This window comes from Anarhichas minor, unplaced genomic scaffold (genome assembly GCF_050575085.1).
Source record: "Anarhichas minor isolate MPS153535 unplaced genomic scaffold, ASM5057508v1 ptg000037l, whole genome shotgun sequence".
In the NCBI taxonomy this organism is placed as follows: Eukaryota; Metazoa; Chordata; class Actinopteri; order Perciformes; family Anarhichadidae; genus Anarhichas; species Anarhichas minor.
This window is the reverse complement of record NW_027466483.1, coordinates 4,471,743-4,484,574: the sequence shown is the minus strand read 5'-3', so window position 1 is coordinate 4,484,574 and position 12,832 is coordinate 4,471,743. Positions and strand designations below refer to the sequence as shown.

The window sequence follows — 12,832 nt, the reverse complement described above, 5'->3', positions numbered from 1 at the left end:
TGAAATGGAGCGAGACAACCACAAAGCAACTACAAAATAGACTCAAAATGACCACAAAGAGACACAAAACTACAAAAGGCTCAAAATGACCAACAAGACACAAAACAAGGGCAGAGAGACTCAAAAAGACGACAAAGAGACAAAAACCTGGTACCTCCACTGCTCCTAGCATGAGTTGAATCACAAGCTAACACGTCAACTTTAGCAACCAAACTAAACACGCGAACCAATTCGACATTATTCAACCGTTAAAGACAAGTTGTCAAGTAATGTCAGTCACTTCCAGGGACACACTTCATTTTCTGTGTTGTTTTCAATGACTGGAACAATGTTCAAGGGTTGGAGCACATAGTAACCCTGTTATATTGTTTTGCACGTTGACTAACACAATGCTCATTTGAGGATAGTTTACATATCGGTGGCTGTTTTGAACTTGATTTGGGAACATTAAGCTGCTTTTCATGAGCAGGTCACTGTAATGATTCAGACAGCAGCATGAGCTGCACACGGTGCACTTTGAGTCTGCTGACCCCTGCTGGCGGAGTGTATGTTAACAGTCGAGCCCCTTGAGGCACGTGTGTGATCTGTGACACTGTACATGAAACTGTTTAACAGTTGAATGGATCTGAAGACGCGGCTCTGCAGCATCAACCTGTAATGAACACACAGAATACATTATTTGACAGGCCTCTGGAAACACCTTTTTTTAATTTATTTTTTTTACTTTATTCAGAGTAAGATGTGTCAACATCCAGCATGACAAAAAATTGTACAAAGTTCACAATTTATAAATGAAATATCACAGCAACTTGTGATCTCACACATTTATAGCAAAATTAAAATGTCAACAAATCCATGCTGTGTAGTACAAAAATAAATCAAACTTCAGTTCCACAGAGAGCACAATAGTTTATACAAAATCCTGTCTTTGTTGATGGCCACTGAAAAACAACCTTTAGAATGAATCGGCTCAAATAAAACAATAAAACTCTGATGAATTCACAATAATTGATATGAAAAGTCAGCTTCCTAAATATGTGACAACCTGTTTGTGTTCCCTATAGATAGTCACAGATAACTCTATTCAGATTGGTTATTTACTGTACGTACCAACATCAGATGAGCAGCCGGTTTGTGCTTTAAAATCCATTTTTCCCTTTTTACTGGTAATGAGAATTAATTCAAAAAACTGGTGCTAGCTATTACTCTACCGAAGCGTTACTATATTGGCGAAAAAGCTGCAGACACGATGCTGTGGAAAAAGGCGTATGCAGTCATGGATGATGGGTAGTAAGAGTCCCGAAAGGAGAACGGTAAAGTACAATAGATGAGATTCAATCAGGTGAACGACGAGCACCTTTTGCATTAGCTCTCGAAAAAGGCAATTCTGAACATGATCGCTAGCAACTAGAACAACAGAACGGAGGGGCGCATGGGCCTCCAAGGTCTCGTCTCACCATCTCTTCAGCTTTTTCTTTTTCTCTTTTTTTTTAAAACCTTGAACTGATTGACTATTTAATCCTTTGTACAGTGATTAGATATAAAGTGCTGCTGGGGGAGAACTTCATCGTCCTAAAACATAGCAAAAATGAAAGAGCAATGTTTTTACACTTGATAATAGCCGACAGTATCACTGCTATGGTTATCATCATCCTTTCCTCTCTGATTCCGAGTCCCTGCTCCTCCTCTCTCTCTCTCTCTCTCTCTCTCTCTCAGTGGGACTCAATCCACGCCTGCAGTGGCTCCAAGCAGTTGGTTGCTCCAATCGTGTGCCAAAGAGGTCGTCTGGAAAAAAAATTGCACGCCGCCGTACGCAAGGGTAATATCTTCAAGGACAAGTGCAAATAGTCTACTGGCACATAAGTGGGGACAGTGACCCTGTAAGTCCCGCTGTCATACTCTATAAATACTCTTTACAAAACCCTCTGAAACCCCTTCAGGCTCTCGGGTACTGCTTTCACTTTCTGTGAGAACATCAGAACATGGAAACGAAGGTGTCCCTGTGCAAAATCGTACAGAAAAAAAGTGTAACTCATATACTTTCCCTTCTAAAACTCAATGTCCAGGTTCCCTCCATTTTTAAAAAGACTTTTTTGTATTAAAAGATTTGTATAAAAATCAATATTTTACATAGGCTATATTAAAAAGATTCATGTTACCCCGCAATGCTTATAAACAAGAAATTGCATATACCCAACCTTTTTTTTGTTCATTTTCCTTTGCACATTGCATTCCGTACCTACGATAAACAACTGATTTAGTTATTATATTGCTGAGACGTTTCTTGATCCAAACAACACGAGTCTCCAAATTGCGCAGATTTGACACCTAAAGGCTAGAATGTGGTCATTGTCTTCACACGTCATTCTGTTTGACATTAGTTTCAGTGAGCATGTGAACATGTTCCTCTAGGAATCAATTGGCTCTCCTAGATCATGGGATTTTCCACCATCGGGTTTCCGTGTAATGATGTTTACAATAGAACTATTCATACATACATTCATACATACATCAGGTCAGTTTCCTCTCCGGATTCGTTTACAGCACCAGTTTAAAAATGCCCCCACCTACAGCTACACGTCTTGTTTTTTTTCTGTTTTTTTTTTGTTCTTCATCAAAACAAAACACAAACGTTTCTCAAGCATTGTCAGAAAATAAAGAGATTGGCAAACCGGTTCTTGCTCTTGCACAATCTACACGCAAGAAGAAGGAAAAAAACATCTAAAATCATCGAGTCCAAAATCCTCCAGTGATGAGAAAAAGAAGTAGCTTCCGCCTTGCTTGTAGTTTTTTTCATTTTTATTTCACTGTCCAGTTTTTCTTTGTTTCATCTAAAATGCTTTGCCGTCGAGCAATAAAAAGAGCTTGCGCCCCATCATCATTAGCTTACTGTTCAGAAATATACACTAAAAATGTGCATACATGAGCAGCTAGAAACATTACATGACACGATGTCAGCTCATATGAAAACTTACAAAATGTGAATGTCCTCAAAAACTATCTTGCCGTTGACTCTTTTTGTGTTCTTCCTCAAAGCAAGGCCCGAAAAGAAAAGAAAAGAAAGAAATCATCTGGAGGTCTTATCTAAGCATCGTACCTCTTAGTATTTTTTTGAGAGAGCAGAAATTAGAATCAATAACACTATATAAGACCAAACCATCACTGCCTGTTTGTATGTAGATTTGATCCACGGCCCACACCTGCTGGGGGAACTTAAGTCTCTCTCTTTGCTGACCGGTTACACTTGAATCCCTTGAACAGCCTGCTTGATGTTCTCCAACAAGACCTTGTTTTCTGGGCTCTGGTACTGGTCCTGGCTTGAGTACATATCCGTGAGGGTGGTGACGTAGGCATCAAAGTTCTGCTCGCTTATTGGCTCCTGCAGAAACCAAAGACACAACATGGAAGCTGTTAAAGGAAGACAGAGGTGAGGGAGGATTTAAAAGGATGACTTCGGAGTATATTTCTGAACCTGGACCCTGTTTTCTCATGTTTTTGTGTCTAATGAGGACAACAGTTTCTTGAAATTGGTCCAGTATTGAAGGAGACCTAACATTGCTTGTATTTGCCTCTGGCAGGCTCGGATTGTTACTCCCGCTCAAGGAGAATTCCTGTTGTGAGATCTGAATATGGGCCAGCGACAGGTCCCGCCTCTAGGCAGCATTCTTCTTCTGTGGTGCACAGGGTCACCAGCTGGATCACCCTCCTCCGCCTGTTGACCGTCTCTCTCCTCCTCCGCTCTTCATCCATATACTCCGGCTCAGATAAATACGGGCAGCCCTCTACAGTAAGGGTTGCCAGGTTGTCATTGGTAACCATTTTGAGAAATTGGCAACCGATTCTTGGCCTTTGGTTGCCGTCAGTGGCACAATTTCTTATCATATACAAAATAGGGACAGCAAACAGCTAATTATTTTTGTTACATTATAATTGTAGAGTATTTGAATTACTCAAAATATAAGGTGACTAAAAATGGCAACCATATTTTTAGTTTGGGCGACCAAGAGTTGATGCCTGGTCGCCACTTTTACAAGTTCGATGTTGATATGTAAATATGCAGCCATGACATAGAAAATGACAGTGTTTCAACCGCTGTCTTCCATCAACAAATCTAACCTTGTGAGATTTCAGAAGAAGACTTTTGCCTGAGCGAGACTCTTTCCATAAAGTTGTCAGACTCTTTTAGTGGATGTCCAGTGAAGGTGAGGAATTACGCCGGGTGATCACATAGTAGCTGCCATCTGCAGCCTTCTCCCTCAATACCGGACCAATTGCAGAGCTTGTTGTCCCTGTAAGTCACTTAGACACAAACACATGTGAAAATCCAGGTTGAAAAATTCCAAATTGACCCTTTAAGAGTGTGACAATCTTCTTATAGGCTATGATGTGTTCTTAAATAAATGTCATCATTAAGTATTAGGATTGTAGGGCCTTTCTTTGCTTCCATAATAACGACAACATTTACGGAGGAAGTGAAGTCATCGTCTTACTTGCTGGTGCAGCTGTAAGCAGCTGTTGTTCCTCAGAGGCTCTTTGTGTGCCAGTGGTTTCTATGGTAGGAGAGGAGGGACACATTTCTGTTAGTTTGATTTGAGAAACTAAGCTGATATTCTTACATTGAAACACTAGAGGGCAGTATTTGATATACAGCCACACACACAGAAGACCGTAGATGAACAGGGAAATAGAAGCTGGACATGGATGAAGACATAGAAGACAAACGGAGTCGGCACAGACCATGGTGTCAGAATACGGAGGTCAAATTCTAACTAAGCACCATGGACTTATCTGAACTACTGCTGAAATATAAAAGGAGGATAGGATCGGATCAAATTAGCTTGCCACTTAGACCAGATTCTTAATTGATGAATGATTCTTTGTCAAGGAATAAATGTAAACTAATCCATTATGTGTAAGGATGTCATGAAAGAATGGCAGGATGTGTGACTACTATCAAACAACAGAATGTAATACTTCTGTTCTTCTTCTGCAAGAGACAAATGATAGACAATAAAAGACAATGTCTGAAGTTCATGGATATTTTGTAAAAAAAACAAAAAAACAATTCAATCAAAAGTAAGTCAACCACTTCGCTCTACAATGTAATCATCATAGCATTCTAAAAGCACACACAACCTCAATGGGAACTACTGTAAATACACTTTGGTTTCACCTAAACCGTTGAACGTAGCACAGATCTCTGTTGTTGGAGTAGCTACCACTGTGAACAGATGCCCAATCACAACTGCCCCTCACTGTTTGGAAAGTAAAGCAATGCTCCACATCTTAGACGAGGCATGCACAATCGGCTGTGGTTAAATGCACAGAAAATAGATGCTACGGTCAGCTATGTTCTGCAAGTTGCCGGCTTTCCGTTCCCGTTGGCCCTTACCATATGAGGGAGCTGGACATTAGCTAAACTGTTAATCAGTGACTGGCTGAGGTTGGCCAGCTCATGCAGGAGAGATTCATTTTGCTGTTCAATCACCTTGTTTTCCTCCTCTATGGACTTCAGGCTGGACTCCATTGTTGTGATCTGGGCGGGTGACAGGATGTTACAGTCGGCTCTGTGCTGGCTCAAATCAGATGTACAGAAACACACAGGCCGCTGAATGTAGAAGTGACTTACCTGTGTTCTGAGTTTGATCATGTCTGCTTCCACCTGTGAGTTCGATTCACTTAAATCTTTGATTTCTTCATCCAGCTGTTTGATGTCCTCTTCATGCTCCAGTCCTACAGAGGAAGAGCGGCAGTGACACACTACTGTGAGGCCTCAGTCAGAAATGACATAAACAGTCTTTGTGTTGGACTCGAGTGATCACAAAAAGCACGATATGACTCTGTAAGAATGTCTCATCTGGGCTGGGTTGTGTGGGTGAGCGGTAGTTATAGTTACCGTCGCCGGCATGTTGCTGCTTTATTGTAAGCATTTCCACTCCGGAGAGCCTGGCTTTCCTCATGGCCGAGGTGGCGCGTGGACAACCGGACAGACTGCAGGCAGCGACAGGGAGAAGAATTGTTTCAGCATATTACACAAAGTCGGTCTTAAAATAAATGTTCGACTCTCTGCTTTCTTGCCTCTAGTTTGATGGGAGAACTCGAACCCCTCTCATGTCTGCACGGCAAATACGTAACTAAAGCCCGGACACGTTAGCTTAGCTTAGCATAAAGACCGGAAACAGGGCTGTCACAATATGAAATTATCACTACACGATTATCGTTGCCAAAAGAATTCACAATAACGATAATATCGCAATATTTATAGAAAATGAAGAAGAAAAAAAAGATTGGCTGAATTACACTCTGAACCCGAGTGTAGGGAGGCGCTGAGAAACAACACCGCTCTAGTCCACAGGGGCCGGCAAAAAGAGCGCAAAATGAATGATTCTCGCAGTAACTTGGAACATCGCGGTTATCTTCAATACCGGTACATCGTGACACCCCTAACTAACTAACACATTACATCCTATAGATTTATTCTGTAGGAAACGCAAACTATTTGTTCTCTTCATTGTATTCATTGGAAGGAAGGATATGCGGATCTCAAGGAATTTGTGTTTTGGTAAAAAAAGCATTGAATGGAAACCCAACTCTTCAAATCTTGAAACGTAGCCCTTCGACGTAACGCCCTTGACCCACCTCCGATGTGTCAGGAAGCTGCCGCTGACGTGACCCGAGCCGTCACAGCCTGGTGTGGGGCAGGACATGCCCTCCGTCTTGCCGGACTTCCACGTGAACTGGATGCCGTTTAGGTAGCCGTCCTTTTGTCTCTTGGCTGCTATGGGGCATCCCGATGCGCTTCTGTGGGACGCGTACTTCCCCGTCACGTGTCCCTGTCCATCACAACCTGGGACTGGACACCTGGGGGGGGGGGGGGGCAGAGTGGAATGTTTATACTTAACAGTTTAGTATTTCCACTTGCTCACGTATTCCATCATCTTTTCGTATTGGTGACATGGTGTTATTTTGACCTGCTGAGTCTCTGCTCCTGGCTCTCTGGTGTACACTACAGTGTGTCTGCCTCCTGACTACTAACACACCACAGACTGTATGAGCCAACATCATTTCTCTGTTTCCCCTCTATCTCCACTGCTCTGATATAAACAAAGATACCATCGTCTTATTTAAAGCTGTCCCAGTGGCAGCCTTATCACAGTTTGGGAATGCTGACAGGGCATCGGCACCAGTGCTAATCAGATGCAATGAGGCAGTAAATTATTCCAAATGTCACAGCTCCCAAAATGGATTATGGGGCAAAGCTAGCTACAGTTGTGAGAGTATCAAGTCTGTCTGCAAATAGCAGCGACCTGGTTTTAGTTCAGCTTCATGGCGTTTTGACTGCAAAGAGAGATACAGGGGTTATCAGGTGCACTGCTGCCTGCCACACTGGCTCTTTCTGTTCAATAGGAGACCTTTACTCTCATCAACATAGATCAGAAGTCTGAGGAATTTGTTTCACTAATCCATCCACCCAAGCTCGAGACCTTAAGAAGACAGTCCACCCCAAAATCGAAAAAACATATTTCTTCCTCTGACCTGTAGTGCTATTGATCAATGTAGATTGTTGAGATGGCAGTAGAGATGTCTGCCTACTTTCCAATACAATGGGACTTTATGACATTCAGCTTGTGGTACTCAAGCATAAAGAAAATACAGTTAAAAAACTCAAAAGCGATGTCTATCCAGAAATCATGACCCTGTTACTCAAGATAATCCACAGATGTTGTTGTGAGAACTTTCATGTATAGAACTGTTGTCTTTCTGCCATTGTTCCTACATGAAAGTGCCCACAACAAGGAAGCCAACTGAAGTCATTATGAAGTCACTATTCTCTCTTCAAAACTACCAGACTCTGTTGACAAAAACGTTGAAAAGTCATTTTACCTCGCACCACACGGGAGTTGCTGGTCTACAGCTGTGACTTTGGTGTTCTGAAGGGTTAGTGTGGACTCACCAAAGTCACAAACAGTGGTAGACTAGAAACCCCCGCGTCTCTTTTTCTATAGAGTCTACTGGCCTTGGCGAGAGCAAAGGTAGTTCCTCATCAGAAAGGTTATGCGGTGAAAATATTCTAAATATTTGACAAAGACATTTGAATGTCAACAGAGCATACTAACAGTGTTACTGTCCTCAGTAGATCGAGAGCGGCCACAGTGTGTTATTTGTGCTCTGCACCACCGGAGAAATCAATGCAGCTGCAGGGCTGAGGGCAGAGAAGCCCATTGTGGGATTTAGGTAGAGTCCGATCAATCTCTCTCTGCCTCCGTCTCTCCCTCTCTGCTTGCCTCTCTGTCTTTCCTTACCTGTGTCTGCAGGAGTTCACCAGAGACCACACAGTCTCCCCCTCTCTAAACTGCTGCAGCCTCTCCTTCTCTGAACTTTCTCCTGCACCTTCAGATTTGGCTTCAAACTTTACTCTCAGACCACAGTTGTCTCGTCAGAGGCCAATACTGATTTATTCCTGCTCGGCCAAACAGCAGAGTACTGATTGGCTCTTTTGTGCTGTACCTGATAGGTTCCTGGTCCTCCTTGTTCTCTTTACTGTGGATGATCTTTATCCCACTTTTCCTGGCCCGTGGACACCCTGAGAGACTGCAGAGAAATGATACATGTTGTGTATGTTACAGAGCTGAGGCATATAGAGTGTGTGTGTGAGTGAGTGTGTGTGTGTGTGTGTGAGAGAGAAGAAGTAGCAGAGTAAACTAAGTTTACTTATGATACATTTAGGATGTATGTGAGGCAGAGAAAGAGAGATATTGAGATAAAGGGAGGGACCGGTTCCTGTGTGTTGTACCTTCTGTGTGAGGCGTAGTTGCCAGTGATATGTCCCGAACCATCGCACCCTGGTGTCGGGCACCTGGGGCAGAAAACACAAAAAGGACTCAGGGTCTACAGCAAAGGTGCAGCATCCTGAGGATAAGGTACCCCGTGCTCTGCGTAGATTTATAGTTTTTACAGCCGTTATGTCCTTTTGGTATTAAAGGTGACAACGCAGGGGCAAACATTTGCTTCACTATGGTTATAATTAGAGTGACAATGGTAGGGGTCCTGTGTCTTGAGCGGTGGGCTAGGACAGACTAGGATGACTCTTGTATTTATCTATTCGTATAGCTGTAACAACATAACATTCAACATCCTACATTTTTGTGAAATTAAGTTAGTGAAACCTTTCTTACAATTTAAAAAAATTCTAAAATGTTCTCAGAGCACACCCTAACCCTAACCCCAGCCAAAGCGCTGTTATCTTTATTAATCTGTTTAGTACGGAAGCCCAAAGAAGGACGTGAGAGAAAGGACCCATCAAAGCTTTTAGTTGTATTTAGAGCATGGAGTGGTGCACGTCAGCCTCTTGTAGCTGAACAACAAACACTTCATCTTAAAAAATGATCCAAACAAAAAAAAAGTTTTTCTTGATGTGAAAAAGTAACTTAGGAAACCTTTGTTCCACTTGTTTCACAGACATAAGATTATCTGAAACAGGAACACATGAGAGAAAAGTATTTAGATCAGACTTACAAAATGGATCACCAGAATGTCTTTTACTCACTCCCCTCACGTTAAAGACTGTTTAACGGCTTTTCCAATTTAGAGCAGAGGGGCTCGTAGACTTGTAAAGAGAACAAGGAGGACCAGGAACCTATTAGGCTATGTTCATATATATTTAGATTTGTCCAGTATTATCCATGCGAGCAGATATACAGTACATTTGCTGACTATTCATTGTCAGCTGCATTTCCTGTGCTGCTGACCATTAAACGAACTTTACGGTGTGAATAAATACAAATTTGTTAGTTTAAGTTTTTGAAAACCCTCAAAAAATGTGATTTTGAGGTTTTCCGTCGGTCGGTGTTGTTTAGGGGTTTGAGAGACCTTGAGAGAGATGGTATGTCACACACTGGTTATAATTATTGGATTAGATAAGAATAAGGCTGGCAATATTCTATATTTTGCTTAATGTCAGCAAATCCCATGAAAAGACCAAAACTATGTTAGTCCATTCTGACTTCCCTACCCTGTCTGTGGCAGTCCCACTGGTTCCTACTGACGATGTACATCTTTTAAAACGGATCATAAATATTTAGTTTCATAAAAACAAAAAAAAAGAATAAGGAATTGCCTTTATCATCTGGGAACTGTAGTTTTTAGCAAACATACTCAAACATAAAGAAATGCATTTTTTGGGGACTATTTTCAGTGGCGCATTAATTAATCAATAAATCCACATTTGGTGTGATGGTGAGTATGTGTATATATATATATATATATATATATATATATATATATATATATACACTAATGTACTTGTTAGAAGGATCAATAGTTTGGTTCTTTTTAAGGGATTTGTTGACAACATTTAAACATTAAATATCAGCAGACTAGAAAGTGTTTTCCTTAGAAAGCAGTGAAATAAAGCTCCATGAGTCCATATTTGAGCCACCTGCTGTGCTTTACCTGATGTTATGTGCACTAACTCTAATAAGGTGGACCTTGGCAGAATGAGCAAGACACACAAATCATACACATGTCAGTGAGTCATCTCACGCCTTACTTGAGCTCTTGTGCGTTGTTGGCCAGCATACTTCGAATGCTTTTATCGGCTAAAGGACAACCTGAGAGACTGAGACATACAACCAGTGGAACATTAGTCACACCACGACCGCTGTAACACAGAGTCATCTCTCAGACCACACTCGTCTCTACAAGCAAACATTTACAAACACATGCATACATAAGACATCAACCAGGAAATGCAAAAAAGAAGAAGAAAAAAGCCATGATGCAAGTGAGGGGAGCTGATCTAAATAAGTTATCCCTCTGAGTATTTGAATTCATATGTAACAACAGGGAAGTCTTGTTTTCACGCATGGTGTGCTCTGCACTCTACTTCAAACAGGACTGAGTGAATAAAACATAATGAATTAACATATGGGCTTGTTTTCAAAGACTGTGACTTAGCTGGAATCGTGAACTTGTTCCGGGGGAAATCTCACGTACGTGCAGCCATGTCAGCCTCCAGACTGCTATCACTCAGCCCTCGCAGACTCACCTCACACCGCAACACTCGACAACTCTGCTCAAATCTTCTCACTCTGATTGGCAAATGCTTAGTCTGCATTGCACTGTGGGAAGGGCCTGGAGGACTGAATAACATCGGCTTAGAAGGCTTTACAGCCGGCCCACTGAGAAATCACTTCATCCCGAGGTTCAGCTTAGAAACCAGCATGTATCCAATCTTTACATTCATTTAGTCTTCCCTTATTTCACCACACCCTCGTGTCGGCATGTCAAGTCGGCAATAGTCAAAGGGCTAACATATGAGAGAGAGAGACATTCTGTCTACAGGTGTCTGACAGCATAGTCGAGTCAGAGGAAGCTGCCAGCTCTGAGATTGGTGTGGACAAATGGATAAAGCTGTTAAATAAAAAGTCATAGAGCAAAGCCAGCAGCACAGGATGAGGAAGAGGGAGAGAGAAAGGGCCAGTGGTTCCCTGAGGTTAACTGGAGCAAAGACAAAAGATGAAAACAAAAGAAAGAAAGAAGATGGCGGGGTTGAACAGAGCGTGAGTGGGGGAGAAGCAAGTGGGGTCGGGTGGATGGGAGGAACACTGGGGGCCGTTTGGGAAGAGGAGGAGGGCTCTTACGTTATCAGGTCCTTCTTGCTCTCCTTGCAGTGGACGTACTTGGGCTTGGGGCTGGGCATGCTGACGTCTGTGGTGTAGGATCGGTCCTCCAGCAGGTCGTGGAAGGGGTCCAGGTCGTCCGGCTGAGATTGGGTGGGAGCAGAGGGGGAGAGAGGAAGAAGAGACAGAGGGCGGTGGGGGGAGGAAGGCGGGGAGGGAAAGGGGAAGAGAGGGATGAAGAGGGATATATTTTTGATTCTCGCTCCATCGTTACACATTCAAGAAATCATGCTTGTGTGCAGTTATTATACAACACACGCACTCAACTGTGAGTTAGAAAGGATTTTATTAACTGGCACATGATGAAACTCATAACTAGAGTTTCTCATAAAATAGCCTTTTTGCTTCGCCTTCCTTCCTCAACACTTTGTCTGTTCACACACACACACACACACACACACACACACACACACACACACACACACACACACACACACACACACACGCACTTTTGTCAGACCATACAGTCTTGTCAATTTGAATACTAATGGTTGAGCCTGTGTGACTATTGAGTCTCACCTGTCAGTCTAACAGAGCAAGAAAATAGATCCCCTGAGAGGAAATAATGACTCAGTGCCAAACTTGGTGTAGAGTGTGTGAGTGTGCTTGCTCGTGCGGTTTGCGCATGTTCGTATAGCATTGCGGCGTGCGAGCGAGAACAGAACATCGAGGGGAGTTGGCCTGCTCTGCTCTCGTAATGCACCAGTCATCCTGCTAGATGGCACTGCGGCGCAGCGTCAGAGCGCTGCTGGCCGTGCCGGGCTGTGCTTTGTCTGCAGTGCTTGCAGCCGGGGCACGACGGCTGTTGATGCAAAAAAAAAAATCCTCTTTCTTTGCTTTCGCACTCACAGTGTACGTACAGTAATGCCCATAAGGAGACGGGTCCAGATACAGCCCAAATTATCCGGCGCTCAAGCTGTCTCCGAGTGTGTGATGCTGGGTCAGCCAGCGAGCGTCTCCAATTAAAGGGAGCGCAGGCTGAGAGGCAGACAGGAAGGAGGACGACACATGCATACATACGGGGCGGAAAGTAGGCTGGGGATGGAACTCGCAGATACACGCAGACGCACTCCCAAAGAGACATGGGTACACACACACACGTGCGCATATGAATATTCACATCCTGCACATACACCGGCTGAGACGCGTGT

The 12,832-nt window shown here is 43.0% G+C and overlaps 1 protein-coding gene across 1 annotated transcript in view; it reads right to left on the bottom strand.

Moving 5' to 3' along the window:
• Positions 1 to 3,238: 3,238 nt before the first annotated feature.
• Positions 3,239 to 12,832, bottom strand: part of myt1lb (myelin transcription factor 1-like, b) — a 34,295-nt gene continuing 24,701 nt past the window's right edge. Inside the window, exons 9-18 of the mRNA XM_076107002.1 lie at positions 11,643 to 11,764; positions 10,550 to 10,618; positions 8,795 to 8,857; positions 8,509 to 8,592; positions 6,640 to 6,861; positions 5,897 to 5,991; positions 5,630 to 5,733; positions 5,393 to 5,536; positions 4,491 to 4,550; positions 3,239 to 3,379 (exon numbers count right to left, since the gene is read on the bottom strand). Coding sequence (XP_075963117.1) covers positions 3,239 to 3,379; positions 4,491 to 4,550; positions 5,393 to 5,536; positions 5,630 to 5,733; positions 5,897 to 5,991; positions 6,640 to 6,861; positions 8,509 to 8,592; positions 8,795 to 8,857; positions 10,550 to 10,618; positions 11,643 to 11,764 — 1,104 coding nt within the window. The remainder of the gene's footprint in view (positions 3,380 to 4,490; positions 4,551 to 5,392; positions 5,537 to 5,629; positions 5,734 to 5,896; positions 5,992 to 6,639; positions 6,862 to 8,508; positions 8,593 to 8,794; positions 8,858 to 10,549; positions 10,619 to 11,642; positions 11,765 to 12,832) is intronic.